This window comes from Canis lupus, chromosome X (assembly GCF_048164855.1).
Source record: "Canis lupus baileyi chromosome X, mCanLup2.hap1, whole genome shotgun sequence".
Lineage (NCBI taxonomy): Eukaryota > Metazoa > Chordata > Mammalia > Carnivora > Canidae > Canis > Canis lupus.
In genome coordinates this window covers 8495127-8523047 of record NC_132876.1, presented here as the reverse complement: position 1 = coordinate 8523047, position 27921 = coordinate 8495127, and the positions used below count along the sequence as shown (strand labels likewise).

General features: G+C 38.9%; 1 protein-coding gene across 7 annotated transcripts in view; it reads left to right on the top strand.

Moving 5' to 3' along the window:
- Window positions 1–27921, top strand: part of LOC140627348 (RNA polymerase II elongation factor ELL2-like) — a 114759-nt gene that overhangs the window by 37090 nt on the left and 49748 nt on the right. Inside the window, exon 4 of one of the 7 annotated variants that reach the window (XM_072815564.1) lies at window positions 18815–18898. The exons of the other annotated variants lie outside the window; for them this stretch is intronic. Coding sequence (XP_072671665.1) covers window positions 18882–18898 — 17 coding nt within the window. The 5' untranslated portion in view covers window positions 18815–18881. The remainder of the gene's footprint in view (window positions 1–18814; window positions 18899–27921) is intronic. 7 annotated transcript variants of the gene reach the window in all.

Sequence of the window (27921 nt, the reverse complement as noted above, 5' to 3'; positions counted from 1 at the left end):
AACACGACAGGGATGTCCACTCTCACCACTGCTATTCAACATAGTACTGGAAGTCCTAGCCTCAGCAATCAGACAACAAAAAGACATTAAAGGCATTCAGATTCGCAAAGAAGAAGTCAAACTCTCCCTCTTCACCGATGACATGATACTCTACATAGAAAACCCAAAAGCCTCCACCCCAAGATTGCTAGAACTCATACAGCAATTCGGTAGCATGGCAGGATACAAAATCAATGCCCAGAAGTCAGTGGCATTTCTATACTCTAACAATGAGACTGAAGAAAGAGAAATTAAGGAGTCAATCCCATTTACAATTGCACCCAAAAGCATAAGATACCTAGGAATAAACCTCACCAAAGAGGTAAAGGATCTATACCCTAAAAACTATAGAACACTTCTGAAAGAAATTGAGGAAGACACAAAGAGATGGAAAAATATTCCATGCTCATGGATTGGCAGAATTAATATCGTGAAAATGTCAATATTACCCAGGGCAATATACACGTTTAATGCAATCCCTATCAAAATACCATGGACTTTCTTCAGAGAGTTAGAACAAATTATTTTAAGATTTGTGTGGAATCAGAAAAGACCCCGAATAGCCAGGGGAATTTTAAAAAAGAAAACCATATCTGGGGGCATCACAATGCCAGATTTCAGGTTGTACTACAAAGCTGTGGTCATCAAGACAGTGTGGTACTGGCACAAAAACAGACACATAGATCAGTGGAACAGAATAGAGAATCCAGAAGTGGACCCTGAACTCTATGGTCAACTAATATTCCATGAAGGAGGAAAGACTATCCATTGGAAGAAAGACAGTCTCTTCAATATATGGTGCTGGGAAAATTGGACATCCACATGCAGAAGAATGAAACTAGACCACTCTCTTTCACCATACACAAAGATAAACTCAAAATGGATGAAAGATCTAAATGTGAGACAAGATTCCATCAAAATCCTAGAGGAGAACACAGGCAACACCCTTTTTGAACTCGGCCACAGTAACTTCTTGCAAGATACATCCACGAAGGCAAAAGAAACAAAAGCAAAAATGAACTATTGGGACTTCATCAAGATAAGAAGCTTTTGCACAGCAAAGGATACAGTCAACAAAACTCAAAGACAACCTACAGAATGGGAGAAGATATTTGCAAATGACATATCAGATAAAGGGCTAGTTTCCAAGATCTATAAAGAACTTATTAAACTCAACACCAAAGAAACAAACAATCCCATCTTGAAATGGGCAAAAGACATGAAGAGAAATCTCACAGAGGAGGACATAGACATGGCCAACATGCACATGAGAAAATGCTCTGCATCACTTGCCATCAGGGAAATACAAATCAAAGCCACAATGAGATACCACCTCACACCACTGAGAATGGGGAAAATTAGCAAGGCAGGAAACCACAAATGTTGGAGAAGATGCGGAGAAAGGGGAACCCTCTTACACTGTTGGTGGGAATGTGAACTGGTGCAGCCACTCTGGAAAACTGTGTGGAGGTTCCTCAAAGAGTTAAAAATAGACCTGCCCTACGACCCAGCAATTGCACTTTGGGGATTTACCCCAAAGATTCAGATGCAATGAAACGCTGGGCCACCTGCACCCCGATGTTTCTAGCAGCAATGTCCACAATAGCCAAACTGTGGAAGGAGCCTCGGTGTCCATCAAAAGATGAATGGATAAAGAAGATGTGGTTTATGTATACAATGGAATATTCCTCAGCCATTAGAAACGATAAATACCCACCATTTGCTTCAACGTGGATGGACCTGGAGGGTATTATGCTGAGTGAAGTAAGTCAATCGGAGAAGGACAAACATTGTATGTTCTCATTCATTTGGGGAATATAAATAATAGTGAAAGGGAATATAAGGGAAGGGAGAAGAAATGTGTGGGAAATATCAGAAAGGGAGACAGAACGTAAAGACTCCTAACTCTGGGAAATGAACTAGGGGTGGTGGAAGGGGAGGAGGGCGGGGGGTGGGGGTGAGTTTGTGATGGGCACTGAGGGGGACACTTGACGGGATGGGCACTGGGTGTTATTCTGTATGTTGGTAAATTGAACACCAATAAAAAATTATTTTATTGGAAAAAAAAAAGATCCACTAAATGTCATCTTCCCCCCAAACAGGGATATCATCTTTGCACTTTACAGGCTGCTTTGCACTTTACAGGCTGCTTTCATTTTGTCCTTTCCTTACGGATGAGGAAACCAAAGATCATGGGATTAAGTGACTAGGACAATGATTATGCTAATAGTGTATACATACTATACTATAATATGCTATACTCATACTAAACATTTCATAATTTTTCCCTTTGTATTCTTTATAAAGTTTTTTTATTTGAATATAGTTGACACATAGTGTTATATTCATTTCAGATGTACAAATTAGTCATTTAGCAATTTTATACATTATGTTATGTCCAGCACAAGTGTAGCTACCATCTGTCCCCTTACATCCCTATTATGACATCACTGACTGTATTCCTTACCCTCTTTTTATTCCCATGACAACGCATTCCATAACTGGAGGCCTGTGTCTCCCACTCCTTCACCCATGTTGCCCATCCCCCCATATCCCCTCCCCTCTGGCAACCATTGATTTGTTCTCTGTGTTATAGGTCTGATTCTGCTTTTCAATTATTTATTTATTTTTTTAGATTCCACTCATGCGTGGAATCATCTGGTAGTTATCTTCCTCCATCTGACTTATTTCACTTCGCATAATACCCTCTAGGTCTATCCATGTCATCTCAAATGGCACAATCTAATCCTTTTTATGGCTGTGTGATATTTCTGTGTGTGTGTTTGTGTGTGTGTGTATGTGTGTGTGTGTGTGTGTCACATTTCCCTTATCCATTCATCTATTTATGGACATTTAAGTTACTTCCATGTCTTGGCTATCATAAATAACACTGCAGTAAACATAGGGATGTATGTATCTTTTCAAGCTGGTGTTTTCATTTTCCTTGGGTAAATACCCAGTAGTAGAATTATTGGAACAGATGGTATTTTTATATTTAATATTTTGAGGAACCTCCATATTGTTTTCCACAGTGGCTGTATGAATTTACATTCCTATCAACAGTGCACAGAGCCTCCTTTTTTTATAAATTTATTTTTTATTGGTGTTCAATTTGCCAACATATAGAATAACACCCAGTGCTCATCCCATCAAGTGCCCCCCTTTCTCCACATCCTCACCAACACTTGTTTTTTCTGGTCTTGATTTTAACCATTCTGGTAGATGTGAGGTGATAAGCTCATTGTGGTTTTGATTTGCATTTCCCAGATGATGAGTCATGTTGAGCATCTTTTCATGTGTCTGTTGGCCATCTGGATGTCTTCTTTGGAAAACTGTCTATCAGGTTCTTTGCCCATTTTTAAAATCAGATTTTTTTTTTTTTGGTGTTGAGCTGCATAAGGTTTTTATATATTTTGGATCTTAACTCCTTATTGCATATGTTATTTGCAAATATCTTCGCCCATTCAGTAGGTTGCCTTTTTGTATTCTTCATGGTTTCCTTTACTGTGCAAAAGCTTTGTATTTTGATGTAGTCCCAGTTGTTTATATTTGCTTTTGTTTCCCTTGCTTTAGGAGGCATATTTAGAAAAATATTGCCATGGTTGATGTCAGAGAAATTACTGCCTATAATTCTCTTCTAGGATTTTTATGATTTTGGGTCCCACATTTAGGTCTTTAATCCATTTGACCTTATTTTCTATGTGGGGTGTATGAAAGTGATCCAGTTTCATTCTTTTATAAGTAGCTGTCCAGTTTCCCAGCACCATTTATTTAAAAGACTGCTTTTCCCCATCATATATTTCTTGCCTCCTTTGTCATAGATTAATTGACCCCATAAATGTGAGTTTATTTCTGGGCTCTCTATTCTAATCCATTCATCTATGTGTCTATTTTTCTTTCTTTTTTTTTTAATTTTAATTAAGTTTTTAATTTTATTTTTTTTATGATAGTCACAGAGAGAGAGAGAGAGAGAGGAGAGAGAGGCAGAGACACAGGCAGAGGGAGAAGCAGGCTCCATGCACCGGGAGCCTGATGTGGGATTCGATCCCGGGTCTCCAGGATCGTGCCCTGGGCCAAAGGCAGGCGCTAAACCGCTGCGCCACCCAGGGATCCCTATGTGTCTATTTTTGTGCCAGCACCATACTATTTTGATTACTACAGCTTTGTAGCATGTCTTGAAATCTGGAATTGTGATACCTTCAGCTCTGTTCTTCTTTCTCAGGATTGCTTTGGCTATTTGGGGTCTTCTGTGGTTCCATACAAATTTTAGTATTACTTGCTCTAGGTTTGTGAAAAATACTGTTGGTATTGCATTGAATCTATAGATTGTTTTGGGCAATATGAACATTTTGACAATATTAATTCTTCTAATCCATGAGCATGGAATACCTTTCCATTTGTTTGTGTCCTCTTCAACTTCTTTTATCAGTGTTTTATAGTTTTTGGACTACAGGGCTTTCACCTCTTTGGTGTAGTTTACTCCTAGATATTTCATTTTGTTTGGTACAATTGTAAATGTTGTCGTTCTAATTTCTCTTTCTGTAATTTTGTTGTTAGCATTTAGAAATACTACCAATTTCTGGGTATTAATTTTGTATCCTGCTACTTTACTGAATTCCTTTGTTACTTCTAGTAGTTTTTAGGATTTTCTATAAATAGTGTCATGTCATCTATAGTGAGTTTAATTTCTTCTTAACCAATTTGGATACCTCTTATTTCTTTTTATTTTCTGATTGCTGTGGCTAGGACTTCCAGTACTATGTTGAAAAAAGTGGTGAGAGTGGACACCCTTGTCTTGTTCCTAACCCTAGAGAGGAAGCTCTCAGTTTTTCACCATTAAGGATGATGTGAGCTGTGAGTTTTTCATATGTGGCCTCTGATCCATTATGTTGAGGTATGTTCCCTCTATCTCCATTTTGTTTGGAACAAAAGCAAAAAGAAAAACAAGACAAAACCAGAAGTATTTTTAAAAGTTAATAATAATAATAATAATAAACCAAAAGTTAACCTCCCCCAAAACCACAGCTTGTTTTCTGTGCCCCAGCATGGCAGGGCAGCTGGTATGGGCTTGCAGACCCTGGGCTTGTTGAGCATGTGAGCCCATCGAGATGACCATACCCAACCAGTATCCAGAGCCTGCTCAGGTCTAGGCTTTTAAGCTGGGATAGGAATGTAAATCGCTTCATTCTCCAACTTCTCTGACCTGGAGAACAGCTCCTTCACTACTTGCCTGTTCCAGTGTTGTCTCTTTTATATGCCAGTTGCTCTTTTCAACTGCTACTTTTTTTCTGTGCCCAAGGATAGAGGGGTCTGTCCTTTCCCATTGCTGTTCACAGCATCGGAGGTGAGGTTCCCTTTGTTACTGTGTCTCCGTCTCTCCCGCTGTTGTCTTGCTATCTTTGGTTGTTCCGCAGCTGTTCATTCAACCCTCAGTTCTGCTGCAGGGGGAATTGTTCTATCAATAGGTGTAATTTGGTGTGTTCTGTGGAGGGAGGTGAGTCCAGAGTTTTCCTACCTTGTGATCTTGAACCAGAACTCCAACATTTCATAATTTTTGATGGGTGGAATCAATGATTCCTCCCTCCAGAGGAAGAACTATATCATGATTGTTAAAAGCCTTAGTTTTAAAATAAAAAAACACCCTTGTATTCCAATCCCAGGTTTGCCACTTCTAGCACTATGATTTCAAACAAATTAGTTCCCTATATTCTTTGAGTTCCAGTGTCTTCTGCTGGAAAAAGGATATACTATCATCTTTATAGGATCATGGACATGAAATGTGAGAGTGGGGGGAATGCATGTAGCATGGCACTCCCTAAATATTAGCAATGGTTATTAGAACTTCAGAAAGTTGGCTTAGAGCAACAGGCAAACTTGTGTTTTGACTGGATCTAAAGGCAATGACACTAGTTTGATGCTACCAGATAAAGCACAGAATGCATAGTTAAATTTGAATTTCATATACATTTCAAATATAGGAGTGCCTGGCTGCCTCTGTCAGTAGAGCATGTGAGGCTTGATCTCTGGGTTATGAGTTCAAGCCCCATGTTGGGCGTGAAGTCAACTTAAAAAAAAATAAAGAACAAATATATATGTTTGGTATGTGTCATGCAACATTTGGAACATGCTTATAAAAAAGTACTCTTCGGGATCCTTGGGTGGCGCAGCGGTTTGGTGCCTGCCTTTGGCCCAGGGCGCGATCCTGGAGATCTGGGATCAAATCCCACGTCAGGCTCCCGGTGCATGGAGCCTGCTTCTCCCTCTGCCTGTGTCTCTGCCTCTCTCTCTCACTGTGTGCCTATCATGAATAAATAAAAATTAAAAAAAAAAAAGTACTCTTCGTTTTTCAGTTTAACTGAGCCGTCCATATTTTTCTTTGTGGAATCTGGTTACCCTATGGGTTCCCTTTTGGAGCTCTCATTTTCTTGAATTAGTAAACAGAGGAACTCACACTTGAGCCTCAGTAGACTAAATCATAGTCTACACTGTCCTGCACTATGGTATGCTGCATGTGTATCCTAAGTATGCAGTGAGGTCTATAACCAAGGCAGGTAATCCTGTGAGAAAATACGGTGGGAAGTGTCTATTTACTCCCATAGAGGTCTAGGAGGTCAGCTATCCCGCCTGCTTTGGAGATAAGACCTGGTTAGGGCCCATTCCCATGGGCAATGGTCTACTAGCTCTGTTCTCCCCCTTATGTCAAGGCCCAGCTCACTTACCTGAGTTTTTGCCAGGTTGTTGCTCACCATTCCTGAAATTTGCATCTCTGAAGCAGACACTGTGGCCTTTCATTCCCTCTCAACTTGATATTAAGTATGTTACTCTCGTGTGAAACAGGGGCAGCAACACAAAATGAGATTTTGGCATGTGTTTGGGTTCCACTGATAATGAGGATTCTAAACCACATACACTTTTTTCTGGATAGTCTGCTTTGTCTCTTTAGAGGCAGAAGAGAGACCTCTCAGCAGAGCAAGCCCAGGGTAGGGCTGAGTGATCTCAGACTCCTCAGGGAGGCCCCAGAGGAGGCATTTTAGAATTCAGATTTCGTGGCAGAGGCCATATTCCATTGCTCCTTAGAAACTTGTGTGAGTGGGTTAGTCCTGCCCCTGTTCCTCCCCGTCTTTGATATTTATGGCCTGCTGTCCTCCTTCGGAAGGGGCATTGTATCAGATTGTATGAGGCAAGCAAGGGAGAGTGCAAGACTTTGTCGGCCCCCTATTAGAACCAAAGCTACTCAACCAAAGCCTTATCTAAGATGCTGATTTCTGCAATTAGAAGATGTCACACACACACACACACACACACACACACACACACACACAACCAAGACAAATATTCAGCCATGGTACTTTCCTTTAGACACCACCCTGCCCCCCCTCCCGATCTCCCCTTCCCCTGGCCATCAACGAACTGTCCCTGATCCCCTTTCATCATGCAGATTTCAGGCCCCATAAATCCTGGCCTGGAAGAATTATATAATCTTCCTGCTTACTGTCAGAAGCAAGTATATTTCATTTGTTTTAAGGGACTGCTTTGTTCTCAGATTATTGGTCTGAGCAAAGAGAGCATGATTAGTTTGCATTTCATACCATACAATCTGAGGATAGTTCCTCACAAGGATTTTTAATAAGGGTTTCCTGGCTTAGCTCCAGGATCCAAAGTGTCCTCAATTGCAGGCTCTGAGCCACTTCACTTGCTCTGAAATGTAAGCAGTAGTTGTGGAATTGCGCTCTGGGAGAGAGAGAGAGAGGGAGAGAGAGAGAGAGGCCAGCCTGTCGCTCATATGTAAGGATGCTAGGATGCAGGCCTAGAGGATGCACTTGAGTCCAGACAGAGACTCAGTTATGCTGTGCTGTGAACTGCATCAGCTGGGAGCCTGAGAAATTCTCAAAGATCTATCCCATGATTCTCCGCAAAATGTTCCACATCAGCCATGCAGCTTTCAAGTTGGGGATTTTTTTTTTCTTCACTCAGCAATAGGCCCTATACAAATCAGAGTTTTATTTCCTACAACAAAACAGATCTTTGGAATTTAAATTCTCCCCAGTATACCCATAAGAAACAAATTAAATGCAAGCATTCAAGCCAGGTGTGGGGTATCGCTACTAAGTGTTATAGACCATACATCTTCTATACTCAGAATAAATGTGATATCTTTTGCCTAATGGTGCCCTTTTCTTGCATTCTCTAATATTTACCCTGTGGAAAAATATTAGTCCAAGCCTGTGAACTGTTTGTGGTGCCCTCTTTAACATTACCTGTGTCAACTGTCCGCTGGCCTATGAAGTACAATGGGTATTTCAGTCTTTTTTTTTCCTTCCCAAAGGGCCACAGATTACTAAATAGCTCTATACATTCAAGGATTTAGAGTTTCCTGTGAGTTCTTTGTGCTCACAAAAAGACATTGAGCACAAGTATCCCTCTGAATTGGTAATTCATCTCGGTTTTCTTTGGGCTGGTTTTGATGATATTCATCAATTTAAATGATACCCTCGCAAACAGATCACAATTTATACTTTTTCGAACGCTGTGGCTTTATAACTTATGATAAAACAATATGACCATTAGATGTTCTTTTGTTTACCACTGGTCAATAACATCTTAATATGAAAAGCATCTCGCCTACAGTTTCGTTACACATAAGAAATTACCAAAGGTTGCTTTAAACTCCTAATATAGCTGTGTGTGAACTTTCCAAGAACAACTCAGACACCTCTTCCTGCCACTTTATGCATAAATTATCCTATCAAAGAGCTGGTATTTATTCTGAGCTCTTTGAAATTCTAATCACTTGTATACACCTCCCCAGGCCAGTTGTCTTTTGAAATTTGGATTACTTACAATTGGCTATTCATAAGTATTGGAATATACAATGTGGAGTGCCACCCATTTAGGAGCCTTTAAAGATTCATTGTTCCATTTTCTTTAATGGAAATTTAAATGTTTGATAATGATTTTTAAATGACTCTGCAATTTTCTGTATTTTAATATTAATATCCTTTATAATATCTTCTGTGCACATTGAATAGCTTTTTAATTAAACAGATATGGTGCCCAGAAATCATGGGCTGGGAACCACCTAAACATGTCATCAAGTTAATTTCTCTTGATTTGACCCACGTGGCGTGGGTCTGCGCTGGGTTGTGGGTTCGTGTGCTTACAACACACACAATCTCTTTTCCTAAAAATATCTATAGAAGAAAGATTTATAGTCTCACTTGATATCAAATTTATGTTCCATTCACTATGATTTCATATATCTCATATCTTCCTGCAGTTTTGGTTCTTACCCTGTATCTGAGGTGAAATATGCCAAAACATATGCCGATTTTGTCACTTGCTGGAGGACAAAATTTATGATCACTTTGATTCTTCCTAGATGCTGTGAAGAAACATCAGAGGGACCTTTACTTATAGTAGGCTCCATACTTATAGGCTCCATACTCTACTACTTATAGTAGTCACTTTCCACTTATAAGATGCATTTTTATGATATATTCGTTCTTGAATACTACCATCCACATGTAGGTTGGTTCTCATCTTTCTACGTGTGGTTTACCACAGCAATTTGTTCATGTGTCTGTCTACTTTTAAGCCTACTCTCCCAAGTCCCCCAACTTCCTTCTACCCGATTTGCAAGTAACTGTATTATAATGACTTTGGTGAAATCACTCTTCTTTTCAAAAGACTTTGCTTCCATTCCCTACATCAAACCTGCCTCATCCTCTCCAACGCGTGGTTACCTCCCCATCTCTTGTCCTCTTCCTCCTCTGAAGTGAGCATTTACTGTCATTCTGCTCTTGAGTAGAAATTTTGAAATTGGGGCACCTGAGTGTCTTAGTTGGTTAAGCATCTGCCTTTGGCTTTGGTCATGACCAGGGTCCTGGGACTGAGTCCCCGCATCAAGCTCCCTGCTCAGCGGGGAGTCTACTTCTCCCTCTACCTCTGCCTACCACTGCCACTGCTAGCTCTCTCTCTCTCTCTCTCTCTTTCTGTCAAATAAATAAATAAAATCTTAAAAAAAGAAATTTTGGAATGGATATTGGTTGTTATTTACTAGCCGCATATGTGTATCTCATCCCCAGTATAGGACAATTACATCCTTAGAACAGGAATAGCACTTGATACTTCTTAATATTCCTGAAAACACCTGACAAATGGCTTTGATTGGGATAACTCTAACTTTCTATTTATATACAAGTGAAGACAAACAGCTAGAATTATTGTAAGCCCTCAGTGTATAGGTGATATTTTCATATATATATATATATATATATATATATATATATATATATATATATAAAAGTTCCATGTTAGTGGTGTAGATGAAGAAAAAAGTAATATTTTAAATGATTCCTAGTGGAATAGCCCATTGTTCTGGGAAGTGGAGTAGCTTCATTGTTAAGTCTTTTCTATTATGATTTCATCTATCAAATAAAAAAAAGTTAGCACATTTTCTTTTCCATTTTTCTGGCCTCTTTAAATGGTTCTTCCTCATGCACACATATTCTATGAGCTTATAAAAATCTAGTCACAAAATTGTTTGTTTTCCATAGCAAGTTTAGAACACATACTATTGCATTCATTTTGACCCATTACTTCTCATTGTCATTCTTCTTGGCATTCTCATATTGATTCACCTCTATAGCTTGACTCATGAATTATGATTTAGATGATACTGGTTTCGTTACCTCTGTTGGTCAAACTTCTTAGGATTGCTCTGGCAACCTGTTATTTGCCCTTGTCATCATATACTAAAAATGAGGCAAGAGAGGTGCCTGGCTGGCTCAGTCAGTAGAGCATGTGACTCTTGGTCTCAGGGCTATGAGTTGGAGCCTCATGTTGTGCATAGAGCCTACTTGAAAAATAATAACAATAAATGAGATAAGAGATACACCTGGAACTTTAGGGAGGTGCTCCAAAGGAACTACCCAATATGTATTAGGCCTAGCTAATATGAGAAAGTGATCAGACAATAATAGCCTTTGTTAGATACACTCAGTAATATTTTTTTAATTTATTTTTTATTGGTGTTCAATTCGCCATCATATAGAATAACACCCAGCGCTCATCCCGTCAAGTGCCCACCTCAGTGCCCGTCACCCAGTCACCCCCACCCCCCGCCCACCTCCCCTTCCACCACCCCTAGTTCGTTTCTCAGAGTTAGGAGTCTCTCATGTTCTGTCTCCCTTTCTGATATTTCAGTAATATTTTTTAAGGATTTATTTGTTTTATATACAGAGAGAGAATGTGTGAAAAGTGGGAAGGGCAAAGGGAGAGACAATCCTCAAGCAGACTCCCTACTGAGTGGGGAGAGGGGAGTGGGGAGACCAATGCTGGTCTGGATCCCAGGACCTGAGCTAAAATCAAGAGTTGACCACTCAACTGACTGAGCTACCCAAGTGCCCCTTATTATTTATTTTTAAGATTTATTTATTTCTTTGAGACAGAGATAAAGCAGGAGGAGAGGCAGAGGGAGAGGGAGAGAGAGAATACTCAAGCAGACTCTCCACTGAGCCCGGAGCCTCCATCCCAGGACCCTAAGATTATGACCTGAGCCAAGATCAAGAGTCAGACCCTTAACCAACTGAGCAGCCCAGGAGCCCCTAAAACAGAGTACTTATAATGATATCATTTTATATAGCTAGAGTTAGTTATCTATATTGTTTTATGCCTAGGATTCAGTTCACACAACATTGGCCCAAGCAGCATTCAAATGAATTCATATTTTCTGAATGATTTCTCTTATATAATGCTAATGATAGAAAAATTGATTCTGTGAATTATTCACCAAGTTTAAAAGAACTTAGAAACTGTTTCTGCATTTCTTAAATGGATTTTTTTCCCTTGAGAAAATCAAGAGCTGCTCATTTTTGTGTTTGAAGCCAAAAGATATTTTATTTCATTTTACTTCAGCAAATGTTTCTAAACAAAAGTTTCTGTTTATTAATGATTCTACACTGGGATATTTTAGGAGATCACAAAATGTTATCTTTTCAGAGCATTGTTAAATTTAGGTTAACCTGGTTTAATCTTCTGTGAAAAACTAAACTTTGAGCTAGATTATTAACCTATCATGTCTTGAAAGTAAATCTAAGATACTATAGCAAACCATCATATTTGGTTTAAAATGTTCATATCTAGTTTCAGATTATGCGTTCAGTATAATGACAGAAAAGCAACTAACATTTTAAAAACTTCATCTTAGATTTCTAAAAAGTCATTGAAGGACGCGTTTTCTATAGTAGGTTAAAATTTAAGTACTTGAGTTTTGACTAGATGAGATTTAATATCCGTGATGCTTAGGCAGCAAGTATCAGGATATATTTTAGAAGACATTCTGTTTTTATTTTCAAGAATGAAATTTAAGCGTCCAGAAATTGTTAGTTTAGATAGAACACTCATGTGAGAATCCTAAACTTAGAATTGGGTGTAACATAGTGTATCAGGATCATTTTGGCTGTATATACAATATCCAACTAAAAGTGGCTTGAAGATGAAGGACATTTATTATCTCATGTAACATCAAGCCTGAAGCAGGCTTGGTTCATTCAAGGCCAAATGACAACTTCAAGGGCCTTGGCTCTTGCTGTCTTTCTGCCCTGCCATACTCAACATGTTGGTTTTCAACTTCAGACTTATACCTTCCTGGTTATACAATGGCTGCCAAACATTAAATTCTCACTGATCATATTCATAGGCAGGAAATACTGATCACGTTCACAGATGTTGCCTCATGTACCTCTTTTATAAAGGAGGAAGATCTCCAGAAACCTCCTAGCAGGCTTATCCTTAGATATTGCCTAGGATCCAGCCACAACCATGACCCCCTGTAAGGGTGGATGGAAATTGATCTGGTGCTAAATTACAAGTTGGGAGATTTCTGCTTCCAGGATGATGGAGTAGACCTACTTTCTCTTATTCCATCCAGTAAGTACAATAAAAACCCGAGGCATCAAAAATAGATTACAAGAGATGGGGGGTAGGGGGGTGCGGAAGATAGACAGACAGGCTCGGGACTTTCCTTGATCCAAGGAACAACATAGAGATAAGTTTCCTAGATTTGCCTTTTGCTTTATATATATCCCAGAATTGGGGACCAACAATCCAGAATACCAACAAGTGCAGACAATTAGCCCCATAAAACCTGTTCTCAAAAACAAACAAACAAACAAACAAACAAAAAAACAAAAACCTGTTCTCTCCAGTCAAAGGATCAGGAAAAGGGCAGCTTAGCAAGACAAGAAACGCTGAGAATATAGTCCCTCCGCTCCAGCTGAACACCACAGAAAGCACTGTGGATGCATCCTCACCAATGCCAGCAAAAGCTAAGTGGTGAACCTGGACTTCCACCCCAACCACCATGTACACCCTGCCAAGGTTGTATTGGAGAACTGAGCTGGGTAATGGACTTTCATCACCTCCAGCTGATAACAAGATATTCCTTCAACTCACAGTGTCATTAGAGATCATGTGGAGAGCCAGCCAATACTTTCACTTTCACTATAAAGTAATATGGTGTCCCTCTGCCTCTCTGCTACAGTGGTATCAGAGGAGGCCCAGGGATAAGTCTATCACCCCACACAGTGTCAGAGGAGGCTACATGGGGAGCAGTAATGATGGACTCCTAGCTCTTTCCACCCGAGAAGTATCCACAAAAGCCTAATGAGGCGGCAAACATGCAGCTCTGCATAACTGTAATGAGGAGCCTTCCCCCTCAGTGTCAACAGAGGCCCAATGGGGAATATGGACATCTTCCTCCACCTGGCAATAGCAAGGTAACACACCTTCTGCCAGAGGAGACTCAGAGGAAGCCAGCTGAAACGGAATGTTTAAATGGTATTCAGAACCTCATAACAATTTGCCACAAATATTCAAGTTTTAATAAAAAACGACTCACACCAGGGACCATGGAGATCTCATACTAAATTAAAAAAAAGAATTAAGAATCAATAGATGCCAATGCTGAGCTGACAAATACTGGATTTATCTCACAAAGATTAAAGCAGTCATCATAAAAAATGCTTCAGATCAGCACTTATGAACATGCTTGGCGTAAATGCAAAAACAGTCTCAAAAAAGAAATAGAAAATATAAAGAAAAGTCAAATGGAATTTTAGAACAGAGATATACAATAACTAAAATTTTAAAACCTCAACAGATGGGCTCTGTTTCTTTTTTTTTCTCACCAACACATTGGATAACATAGAAGAAATGGATACATCCTTAGAAGCATAGTTTCCCAAAACTGAATCAAAAAGACATAGAAAATACGAACGGTTTAATAACAAGTAAGGAGATTGATTCAGTAATTAAAAAGCTTCCAAGAAAGAAAAGCCCAGCACGGAATGGCTTTACAAGTGAATTATACCGAACATTTAGAGAATTAATGCCAATGCTTCTCAAACTCTTCCAAAAAATTGAAAAGGAAGGAACACCACCAGATTCATTTTATGAGACCAGCATTACTCTGATACTAAACCTAGAGAAGAAAACTATAGGACAATATCCCTGATGGAAACAGGTGCAAAATCCTCAAAAAATACTAGTAAATGGGATTCAGCAGCACGTTAAAAGGACCATACACCATGATCAATTGGGATTTATCCCTGGGATGCAAAGATGGTTCAACATGGGCAAATTAGTAGACACAATATACCACATTAGTGTAATAAAGGGTTAAATATCATGATCATCTCAATAGGTGCAGAGAGAAACATTTGAAAAAAATTAATATTGTACTTTTGTCTGGATGACCTATCCATTGATGTAAGTGGGAAAGTAAAGTTCCTTACTATTGTATTGTCTGTTTCTCCTTTTATTTCTGTTAATATTTGCTTTATATATTTAGGTGCTTCCATTTTGGGTACATAGATGTTTACAAATGTTATATCCTCTTGTGGGATTGATCCTTTTATCATTATGTGATGCCCTTCTTTGTTTTTTGTTACAATCTTTGTTTTAAAGTCTGTTTTGTTGAAAAATAAATAAAGTCTGTTTTGTCTAGTATGAGCATTTCTGCTGTAGCTTTGTTTTCATTTGCATTTGCACAGAATATCTGTGTCTATACCACATACATTTGGTCTGTATGTGTTCATGTTTGAGTCTCTTGCTGGCAGCATATGGAAGGTTTTGTTTTTTTTTTTGTTTTGTTTTTTTGTTTTTTTATCCATTCACCCACCCTATGTCTCTTGGTTGGAGAATTTAGTCCATTTACACTTAAAGCAATTATTGATAGGTACATTTTTATTGCCATTTTGCTAATTGTTTTCTGGCTGTTTCTACAGTTCCTTTCTCTCTGTCTCTTCTCCTTTTGGGACCCCTATAATGCAAATGTTACTCTGCTTGATGTTGTTCCAAAGGTCCCTTAAGGTATCTTCACTTCTTTTAATTCTTCATTTTGTTGCTCTGTATGTTTTCCATTGCTTTGACTTCTGGTTTGCTGATTTGTGCTTCTATTTCATTCTGTTGTTGAATCTATCTAATGTATTTTTTAGTTCAGTTACAACTTCTGTTTGGTACTGTCTTATATTTTCCATTTTTTTGAAGTTCTCATTGTGTCCATCCATTTATCTCCTGAGAGTCCTGAGCATTTTTAATTTCCATTACATATTTTATTTCTATTATTAGATAGAATTGCTCTTCTATGTTTCATTAATGTCTTTTTTTCTGGGGATTTGTCTTATTCTTTAATTTGAATGACATTCTTCTCTCTCCTCATTTTTGCCTGTCCCTCTATATTAGTTGAAACAGCTACCTTTCCCAGTCTTGAAGGAGTAGTCTGTGTAGGAGATGTTCCATGTGGCCTGGAAGTGCCATCCTCCCTGGCCACTGGAGCCAGACACTCCATGAGCATCTCTTATGTTAGCTGCCTATGCCTGCCAGCTGTGACAGGGCTCAAACTGCTTGCCCAACTTGGTTGTAGCTTGTCTGCTGTGCAGGAAAAACAGGGCTTGGAGCTCTTGCCTGGAAGAGTTGTCACTAGGCTGCTGTGCAGGGAGGGTGAGGTTTAGCAGTCTCATCTGCTGGTGGTGGCTCAGTTTCTGTGCAGGGTGAACAGGACTTGGAGTGCTCACCTGGCTCTGTCGTATCATGGGTGCTGTGTACCCTTGTAGGGACACGGAGCACTGATCCAGGCTGGTTATGGTGTGAGGTAGGCAGATCATGCCCTCCAGTGCTAGCAGGCTAGAAGGAGGGCACCAGAAATGGCACCTGTCAGCTCTGTTACCAGCAAGTTAGGGTGAGATTGCAAAAATGGTGTCTGCCAGCACTTCTGTCCGTGGATAAAGTCCCTGTAATTTCCTGCCTCTCTGGGAGGAACTTTAGAATTAAGTGGGTTTTTCTCACTTATGGTCCAGGAGATTTTCGACCTATTGCTTTTACACTGGATCTTGGGGTGAGTGGGTTTGCCCATGAACTCTTAAGAGCAGAATCTGTTTCTTATAGTTCTGTGATTTTCCTGGTCTAATCCCTGTTGATTTTCAAAAACAGATGTTTTGGAGGCTTATCTTTTGTGCTAGTCTCTGGAGTCAGTGTGCCTGATGTGGGGTACAGTACCTTCATTCCTTACAAGAGAGTTCTGTATTTTTGCAATCCTTCCTGGTTGTGGGATCACTGCATTTGGGGTAAGATCCTGGGGAAGGGATCCCTGGGTGGCGCAGCGGTTTGGCGCCAGCCTTTGGCCCAGGGCGCGATCCTGGAGACCCGGAATCGAGTCCCATGTCGGGCTCCCGGTGCATGGAGCCTGCTTCTCCCTCTGCCTGTGTCTCTGTGCCTCTCTCTCTCTCTCTGTGACTATCATAAATAAATAAAAAAAAATTAAAAAAAAAAAAAGATCCTGGGGAAAGCCATGTCTCTGCCTCTCTCCTACCCTTTCTGTTTTGTGTCCCTTTTTTGTTTTGTTGTGGAAGAGCTTTCTATCTATATCTCAGGTCCTTTTCAGAGAAAAATCATTCCATACGTAGCTATGAGTTTGTTTTGTCAGTGGGAGGAAGTGAGTTCAAGTTCTTCCTATGCTGCCATCTGGACCCCTCTTTGCATAGAAAAAAAATTCTAATAGCAAAGTCTTTGCTCTCAATGACTTGAGCCCAATAGAGGGTAACAGATATGGATAAATAAGGCATGGAAGTGTTGTAGGTTTTAGAGAACATACACAGGGTTTACTTCTTTTCTAAACCAATTTTTAAAAGTTCGTTCATTCATTCATTCATTCATGAGAGACACAGAGAAAGGCAGAGACACAGGCAGAGGGAGAAGCAGGCTCCCTGCAGATGGCCCGGGGATCATGACCTGAGCCAAAGGCAGATGCTCAACCACTGAACCACCCAGGCATCTTGGGTTTAATTCTTTTCTAAAGGGGGAAGTTGCAGTAGGAAACATTTAATAGAAGAGGAGATGCTTTAATTGTTAAAAATGACTAGATAAATGGTGTGGGCACAGAATTTGGGTGGTATTTTACCTAAAGAAAACAGTGAAAGTTGAGGCTTACTGAGTTCTGGGTTTTAGAATGGGGCACACTGAGATAAGGGTTAAAAAATAAAGAAACCCAGGGGTGCCTGGATGCCTCAATCTCAGTCCTGAGTTCAAGTCCCCACGTTGGGCATGGAGCTTACAAAAAAAAAAGAAAAGAAAAGAAAGAAAGAAAGAAAGAAAGAAAGAAAGAAAGAAAGAAAGAAAGAAAGAAAGAAAGAAAGGAGCCCAGATTCTAGATAGCCTGTTATATATTCCCTATTAAGCAGTTTGGGCATAGTCCCAAGGAAGAGGAGTCATCATGAGATGAAAGCTCATTCCTCATGCATTCATGGATCTTTTGATTACTGGTATAAACTATAATGGAAGATAATTTGGTAAGCAAAATCTTAAGATTTGTTGTTAATTTTTCTATCATATGGTAGTCAGCTTAGCCCCTCTATTCACCTGACTCTGAAAGGAGGTGTTCTGAGTATTTCCTAATTTCCAAATTGCAGTAACTTCCCCAATTTTCTCTCATTAATTCCATTATTCTCATGAAAAGATTTTAGTGGGGCTGGTGGGAAAGAGTGTGGGTTGGCAGGTCTTAATGAAAGATGACAACATGGTTAAGTAGAATTCTGAAATATCCTACTATTTCCACCTTTGATATTCCAAGTATGTTCCCCAGGGTGCGTGCCCTTTTCTTATGGTTAACTGACCCTAAACAAAAGCATGGACAAAACCTAAGTAGCTATTCTAATTATCTTACAAAATGAATAATGAAAAGCAATCATGTATAAGTAATTATATTTAAAGCCATTTTACCTTAAGAAAGGAGTCTGCTATTGAGAGAGAAACCAAAGTGTGAAGTTTTCTACCCTTTTTGAGTTCTCTGCTAATTGTATTTTAATATCTATAATTAGTAATATCATAACTCATTCTTTACCTCAAGCAGAATGACAGTTAACTGAACCTGTGTCATAGAAAGATAATTCTGGGTGCCTTGCAAAGGAGGGGTGTCAGCAAGTCCATGCCAGAGGCAAGGTGGCTGGTTAAAAGGTTCTTAGAAAATCCTTTCAATTGACTTAAAATCTACTTGACTGCAGCTTCCAATGGTCAGAGTCTCAGTTTTAGAACCTGTATGGCATACAATTTTAACTGCATTTTGCTCCATTTGGCAATTCTATACCTTGTCCACCTCCCTCCTGATACTGTCCCAAATCAATATTGCTTTAATGTGCTAAACCTCAGTTCCTTTGCAAATTCCTAGAGGTTGACCATGTAGCATTGTCAGCTCATTTGAGTGTCCTTTCCCTTTTTTCAGTGCACTATTAAGGAAGTCTTTTGAAGTGGGAGTGGCTCTACAAAGAAAGGAATTCTAGTGCCTGAAGATGGTGATTCAGTACAGGTATCTATATAAATGATGGTTGTTAGGCAGAAGAAAGACAATTTATATTTTTTATGGAGTTTTTTTGGCTTTTTTTGGGGGGGGGTGAGAGGGCAGTTTGCATGCAGCCTATTTAGGGCTTTAGCTTTTATTTTTTTTAAGATTTTATTTATTTATTCATGAGACACACACAGAGAGAGAGAGAGAGAGAGAGAGAGAGGCAGAGACATAGGCAGAAGAAGAAGTAGGCTCCCCATGGAGAACCAGATGTAGGACTGGATCCCAGGACCCTGGGATCATGACCTGAGCCAAAGGCAGATGCTCAACCACTGAACCACCCAGGTGCCCCTAGGGCTTTAGCTTTTGTAGTTATTACTATATGAATCCATCCTGGAGTGTGTTTCCCTTCTTCACTCCTTTTATAAATTCTTCTCTTTACATATCTCTCATTTCTTCTTTGCTGCAATCAGTGACCATACTTTTATATTTTAAAACTCAAAATATGAGCTCCTTTAAAATCTGATAAATACAGAACTGCATAAGGGACTCTGTGCAGTTCAAACATTAAAGACCTCTATGAAACATGTCTATGTAAATATTTATTACAACGTTTCCTCTTAAAATGCATGATGATCATATTTCCATACTATTACATTTAGATTTTGCTATTTCCTTTTAATCATCTGTCCAATATTCCTTTGGATGTCTTTTCCATAAATTATTTAACCAGGTTCCTCTTGATGGATAATCAGATTGTTCCCAGTTTTCCATTATTATAACCAGTATTGCTGAAAGCATAGAACAATGAACATGCATATTAATATAACTAGAGTGCAAATACCTAGAAATTACATTGCTTGATTCAAAAAGTATAAGAATTTTTGAAATAATAGAAAAAAATCTATATTGGTCTCTGTCGCAGGTTCCTGGCACAGAGCTCCTAAAAAACCTTGTAATTTCACAAGAAGAGCATTAGGAATATTTTTTGTTCTAATATTTGGCCTTTGACCCTGATTCCTGACACAGAGATCCTTAAATGCCTGATTATTTCCTGGGTGGTAGGAGTATATTTTGTTCTAGTGAAGTGAGTACTGAAAGGTTCCTGGCTGCTGGCTGGTCATCAAGCCATAATTTAAATTCTCCAGAAAGGAGAGAGAGGATGGACATAGAGTTAATAATAGGTCATACTGACCTGATGAAACCTCCATGAAGATCCTAATAGTACAGTCCAGGCTGCTGAACACATGGAGATCTTGGAGAGTGGCAGGCCCAGTGAGGGCATGGAACTCTGTGCCCGTTCCCATACTTTACCCTAGGCAACTCCTCCATCTGGCTATTCCTGAGTTATATACTTTTATAGTAAACCAATAAAATAGCAAGTAAAATGTTTCACTGAGTTCTGTGAGCCACTCTAGCAAGTCGTTCAAACCCAAGGAGGGGGTTATGGGAACCTCTGATTTATAGCTAGTGAGTCAGAAGTGCACATAACAATCTTGACTTGTGTTTGGTGTCTACAGTGGGTGGAGTCTTGTGGGACTAAACCCTTAACCTGGAGGATCTGACACTATCTCCAGGTGGGCAATATCAGCTTTCCATTTTTCACCATTACAAACCCTTAGAATGATGAAGTTTCCTATATTATTCAAATCACTGTCATTTTCTGGTCAGAATTAAGAGTTGTGATTCCATTCTTTATGTTGTGTATTGGAGCACAGTGTTGAGCACAGCATCCACTACCCTCTTTGTTATAATTGCCCTGCAATGGAGAGAAGAATTCCCCATCCAGATTCTTTCCAATGTTGAGATGGCTAATGCCATTAGGTACCAAGAGGATATGAAGATTTAATGACATAATGAGGCTTTCTGTGGAGAGCCAGGTGGCTCCCAAATAGGTCAGAAAATGACTTAAAAGCTAAGAGGGGCAACTGGAGTTTGCTTTTATTATGGTTAGGGGGTGGGGCTACGGTGAGGATTCCCACAAATGGGCCAGGCTAGAGGTCAACTTCCTGCTGATACCAAAGGAGATAGCACACAGACATTCTTATTTCCTTGCCCAATTGTGGTACAAAAGGGGAAAAAAGAGGAGCGGAGCTGGTCAGAAAACATAAAAAAAAAGTAGAGTCTGATTCTTTGCTGTGTCCTGCGTAATATATTCTGATATCCATCCTTACTCTGGATTGTAGTTCCTGTTTCTCTGTAGAAGCTGATCCCTTTCCCCAGCTCCACAAATGAGCCTGATCAGTATCAGGGAAGTCCATTTATTGGCCAATTATGAATTTAGAATTCAGGCTTATGTCAATCAGCACACAGGAATGTTCCTGCCATAGGGAATTTGTGGGTGACCAGGTTTCATCCTATAAGGTGTACAGAGAGGTTTCCTTTTTGGGAGTTGGGGTGGGTTTGCAGGAGGGCAAGTCTAGGAGAGTTTTCCCCTACTTAAGAAAAAACCAGCGTCAGAGATAAGCTCTCTTCCCTTGGACATTGCCACATGCCTACATCCCACTGCCAGCTTGCTCTTCAAGGGAACAGTAGGAAACAGTCAGATTCTGGCTTGTGTCATGTCTGAAGAGTATCCTACCTCACTACATTTTTAGTCATTTGAGCCAAACAATTGACTATGTTTATATTAATTTTCGTATGATTTTCTGTTGATTTGTCTCAAGACAAAGTCTGATACTCATCCATTTATCTTCTGAGACAAAGAATTTTCAGCAAAAGTCTTGCTGAGTGGTGTGCTTTTAGAAGAATGAAATTATCTGTAGACAGCTAAAGATCCCTTTTCCATCACTAGTTTTTTTTTAATTGCCAGTTTCATTCTGTACTGGATTCCATTGTACTTATTATGTTCTTCCCGTCTCAAGAATTTATACTCTAATCTGTTACATAATTATATCACTTTGGTTCCTCTAATTTTCTCTTCACACGAGGATTTTATTTAGACCTGAGGTATTCTTTTTTGGACAGCAAGTGATAATTCTTTGCACCATTCTTTTTTGAACTGCTTATTTTGAGTAATGAAAATCCTTACATTGTCATTTTTCCTTCATGAATTACATTTTAGGAATTGGTCCCTTCCTGCCAAGTTTTGAGGCCATTTTGAAGGAAGTTAAACAAGTATATTAAGTAAATTCAACTTGATAATGATCTTTGGTATGTTCTGTTCTTTTGTTGACCTTTGTCCCCATCGTTTCATGTTTTATCTATTCTTTAAACTCTTTGGATTCCAATGTCTAGAATTATTCCTAGGAACATTCAAATTTATATATTGTACCATTTTTATTCCACATGCCTGTCACTTTTGGTAATGATAGAAACTTGCTAGTTTGTACATCATGTCAAATGTCAATGCCTGTAAATTACTGGAAAACAAAAGGAATATTACAAGATAACCTTAAGAAATACTATGATTTAGTGATTTTTTTCTTTTTAAAAATCATTTCCACCGATACTTTAATAGAAGCAATGTACTCTTCCCAGGAATGATTAGATTCAAGTTGTCTAAATTTCTTCTGAGAGAAACTTCAAGGAGAAGCTGTCAGTTTATCATACTGGTAGTTTTGTTGTATGTATGAATATGCATTTAGTAATATATTCAAAAGAGATTTACAAGGTGAAATATTGGTAGTATATCGAATGGTTATTATATTGTTAGAATGATAATGAGATACTGGTTTTTAATTCTGTTTCTAGGTAATATAGATGTTAATATTATCTAAGTAATATTTTTATAATTTTTAAGGCAATACCTACATATTTACATTGAAAATCTTTGTACCTGCCTTCCTTCCTCTTATCAGTGTGTGTGTGTGTGTGTGTGTGTGAGCATTTTAGTGCAGGGGAATTGAGCGAATGTTTATGACAGTATTCACTTTGTTCCCATCTAGCAATTCTACTACTTATCACCCTCTGACAGGCAATTAGTTCCTGTTGTGTAATTAATTATTAAAGTCATCTTATTGCATTTTTAAAAACTGGCACACAATATAATGTAAATCACAATGATTTCTATTCTACTAAAGTGTGTAATGCTATTCTGTCTAAATAAATAACGTTTGTACTTAATGTAAAGGAGATGGATTATTGTCACCATGTGAAAGCTAGAATAATTTTCTTTAATGTCATCTCAGCAAATATATTAGTTGTGCTACATCTATATTGGTGAACATCTTTTCCCAGCTGAATAAATGTACATTTATTACAAATCGATAAATTACTGATTTAGTTCAAATATATTGACACCTCCTGAATTTCTCAAGGTTTTAAAATTATCAATACAGTTACCAGCAGTCCTTACTTTCAAATATTAGCTACAGCTTTGTCAGAAGTGGAAGTTGTTGGGGCATATGGGTGGCTCAGCTGGTTAAACATCTGCCTTTGGCTCAGGTCATGATCCCAGAGTCCCAGGATTGAGCCCTGCATTGGGCCCCCTGCTCAGTGGGGAATCTGCTTCTCCCTCTCCCTCTGTTCTTCCCTCCACTTGTGCTCTCAGTTTCTCTCTCAAATAAATAAATAAAATCTTAAAAAAAAAGTGGAAGTTGTTGGGCTGACTTAACACCAGAATTTAGATCAGCTACCATACAATTAGAAAGGTATAGAAAGCTTCAAGATATATGATCAATAAGAATTTTTCCAGGTCCTGCAGTGTGCTAGATACAGTGTTAGGAAATTTTGTAAGTAACAACACAATTTGATAGTATTGAAATTTATTTAGAATGCCTTTTGTAGTTTGGAGGCTTTAATGCATTCCCCAGCACTAAATTCCTTGGATGAGAGACCAGACATATCAAATAAATGAATGCCTTATGATGGAGTGAGGTTTGGCAAAATGGAGAGAGCAGTCTCTGTCTAAAGAGAGCTACAGCTACTCGGTTCATCTTTTTTTTTTTTTCCTCAAATAAAAATCTGAATCCAGTGTTGTGATAACTTCAAAGTAAGCTTTGTGCCCAATGTTGGGCTTGAACTCATGACCCTGAGCAAAAGTTGGATGGTCTATTGACTGAGCCAATGTGGCACCCTTGTGATAACTTCTATTTTTTGAGGTGAAAATGGAAATTTAGATTTTTATGTGAATCTACTGACTTAAAATTTTTTTTTTAAAAAAAGATTTTATTCATTTATGTGGCAGAGAGAGAGAGAGAGAGAGAGTACAAACAAGGGGAACGGCAGGCAGAGGGAGAGGGAGAGGGAGAAGCAGAGTCTTCACTGAGCAGGAAGCCTAAAGTGGGCTTGATCCCAAGACCATGGGATCATGACCTGAGCAGAAAGCAGACGCTTAACCAATACAACCACTCAGGCGCCCCCCTCCGCCGCCCAGGAGTAGAATTCAGTGATTTATCACATATAACACCCAGTGCTCATCCCAACAAATGCCCTCCTTAATGCCCATCATTCATTCATTTAGCCCATACTTCCTCCCACCCTCCACCCGAGTAACCTTTAGCTTGTTCTTTATCATTAGAGTCTCTTATGGTTTGTTTCCCTCTGTTTTTATCTTATTTTATTTTTCCTTCCCTTTCCCTATGTTTATCTGTTTTGTTTCTTAAATTCCACATATGAATGAAATCATATGGTATTTGTCTTTTTCTGACTGACTTATTTCACTTAGCATAATACTCTGTAGCTCTATCCACATCCTTGCACATGGCAAGATTTCATTATTTTTATGGCTGAGTAACATTCCATTGTATATATGTACACCACGTCTTCTTCATTCATCAATCAATGGACACTTGGGCTGCTTCCATAATGCAACCAGATCACGAGACTCCCCTGCATAAAACCTTTCGATGATCAGTCATTGTCCTTGGGATAAAATAAAGTCCAAGTTCCCCTTTATTGGATTTGTTATTAGTGAAAATCTTCTCCCGTTCTGTGTGTTGCCTTTTAGTTTCATTGACTGTTTCTTTTGCTGTGTTTTTTATTTTGATGAAGTCCCAGTAGTTTATTTTCTTTTGATTCCCTTGCCTCGAGAGACGTATTTAGAAAAAGTTGCTATGGCTCATGGCAAAGAAGTTATTGTCTGTGTTCTCTTCTAGGATTTTTATGGTTTCAAGACTCACATTTAGGGCTTTAATCATTTTGAGTTTATTTTTGTGTTTGGTGAGAGAAAATGATCCAGTTTTATTCTTTTGCATCTTGCTGTCCAGTTTTCCCAAGACTGTTTGTTGAAGAGACTGTCTTTTTCCCATTGGATAGTCTTTTCTACTTTGTCAAAGATTAATTGACCATTTAATTGTGGGTTCATTTCTGGATTTTCTATCATGTTCTGTCGATCTACGTGTCTATTTTTTTTTATGCCAGTAGCATACTGTTTTGATCACTACAGCTTTGCTTTTGTTTTTCAAGTTTGCTTTGGCTGTTCAGAGTCTTTTGTAGTTCTGTACCAATTTTAGGATTGTTTGTTCTAGCTCTCTGACAAATGTTGTTGGTGTTTTGAGAGGAATTGCTTTAAATGTGTAGGTTTCTTTGGGTAATATAGACATTTTACTCACGTTTGTTTTTCTGATCCATGAGCATGGAATGTCTTTCCATTTCTTGGTGTTGTCTTCAATTTCTTTCATCAGTGTTTTCTAGTTTTCAGAGTACAAGTCTTTCACCTCTTTCACCTAAGTTTATACTTAGGTATCTTACTGTTTTTGGTGCAGTTGTAAATGGGATTGAGTCCTTCATTTCTCTTTCTTCTGCTTCACTATTGGTGTATGAAAATGCAGCAGATTTGTATATGTTGATTTTGTATCCTGCAACTTTACTGAATTTGTTCATCAGTTCTAGCAGTTTTTTGGTAGTCTTTTGGATTTTCTATATAGAGTGTCATGTCATCAGCAAATAGTGAAAGTTTTTCTCTTCCTTGTTGATTCAGATGCCTTTTATTTCTTTGTGTTGTCTGATTGCTGAGGCTAGGACTTCTAGTACTATGTTAAATAACAGTGGTGAGAGTGGACATCCTTGTCTTTTTCCTGACCATGGAGGAGAAACTCTCAGTTTTTCCCCATTTAAGATGATAGTAGCTATGGGTTTTTCATAGATAGCCTTTATTATGTTGAGTTATGTTCCTTGTAAACCTAAATTGTTGAGAGGTTTTTTTTTTAATCATGAATGGATGCTATACTTTGTCAAATACCTTTTCTGCATCTATTGAAATGATTGTATGGTTCTTCTCCTTTCTTTTATTTATATGATGTATCACATTTATTGATTTGCAAGTATTGGACTAGCCTTGCAACTCGGGAAATGAATCCCACTTGATTGTTGACCCACTATGACTTTTGATTGCAGCATTTATTCCATTTACATTCAAAGTAATTATTGATAGATATGTATTTATTGCCTTTTTATTACTTGTTTTGTGGTTGATTTCTGGAGATTTCTCCTTATCCTTTCTTGTGTTTCTCTTTTTCATGTTTTGCCAGTTTTCTTTAGTGATATATTTGGATTTCGTTCTCTTTATTCTTTTTCATGCTTATTAGAGGTTTTTGATATATGGGTATCATTAGGTTAATAGATAACCTCTTCTGCAAATAGGAGTTTTTATTAATTTGGGGATCATTTAAGTTTATTTTTTAATTTTTTTTAAAGATTATTTATTTATTTATTCATAGAGACACAGCTAGAGAGAGAGGCAGAGACACAGGCAGAGGGAGCAGCAGGCACCATGCAGGGAGCCCGATGTGGGACTCGATCCCGGGTCTCCAGGATCACGCCCTGGGCTGCAGGCGGCGCTAAACCGCTGCGCCACCGGGGCTGCCCATCATTTAAGTTTAAACTCATTCTTTTCTCCTCTCCTCCCCGCATTTCAGGTATGTCATAATATTTTATATCCTTTGTGAGTTCCTTGACTGATTTTGAGAGAGAGAGAAAGAGAGAGAGAGAGAGACAGAGAGAGAGAGAGAGATTGGCAGAGGGGGAGGAGAGGGAGAGGGAGAAGGAGAGAGAGAATCTTAAGCAGGCTCCATGCCCAGCATGGAGCCCAAAGTGAGGCTCAATCTCATGACCCTGAGATTATGAACTCAGCCAAAATAAAGTCTGATCCTTAACTAACTGAGCCACCCAGGCACCCCTCCTTGACTGGCTCTTACAAAATATTCTTTTTTTGCTGCTTTTGTGTTTCCTTAGTTTATTCTGTCACTGTTGGTCTTTCTTTTCTACTCAAAGAATCCTTTTTTTTTTAATTTTTATTTATTTATGATAGTCACACAGAGAGAGAAAGGCAGAGACATAGGCAGAGGGAGAAGCAGGCTCCATGCACCGGGAGCCTGACATGGGATTCGATCCCGGGTCTCCAGGATCGCGCCCTGGGCCAAAGGCAGGCGCTAAACCGCTGCGCCACCCAGGGATCCCAAAGAATCCTTTTTAATATTTCTTGCAAGGCTGGTTTATTGGTCATAAACTCCTTTAGCTTTTGTTTGGGAAACTCTATGTCTCCTTCTGAATGATAGCTTTGATGGATAGAGTATTCTTGACTGCAGATTTTTCTCATTCAGCCCTTTGACTATATCATGCCACTTTCTTCTGTCTTACAAAGTTTCTGTAAAAATCTCCTGCAAACCATAAGGTTTCTCTCCAAGAGCAGCACAATGCCCTCCAGGTGCCAGTCTAAGCCTCACTAGTTGCAAGAACTCATGAAATTCAGCCCCTCTCATTTTCTAAGCCAATGGATATGGGGAAGCATTCTTCCTGTGCATTCCGCTATGTGCTCCTCTCTCTCATCTCAGCGACCACAGCTTCTCCCCTCTGCAGTGACCAGGTTCTGTTTCTCCCCTAAACCATGTCTCTGTACTTCCTACCTTCTTCAGTGTGGCCTCTTTTCTCCCTTCAATTGTGATGTTTGTTCAGTTTGATTTCTAGGGTATTTAGGATAATTTGATAGTTATCTAGTACTCATGGGATACGGCAAGTGCAGGGTTCTCCTACTCTGCCACCATCTTCCTGTCTCTGTATGATAAGGAAGATCATGTCAATGGCAAGTTGAGAATATTTTACCTCTTCTTTTCTAAATAGGATAGCTTTTATTTCTTATTCTTGTTTAATTTCCCTGGTTAGAGCTT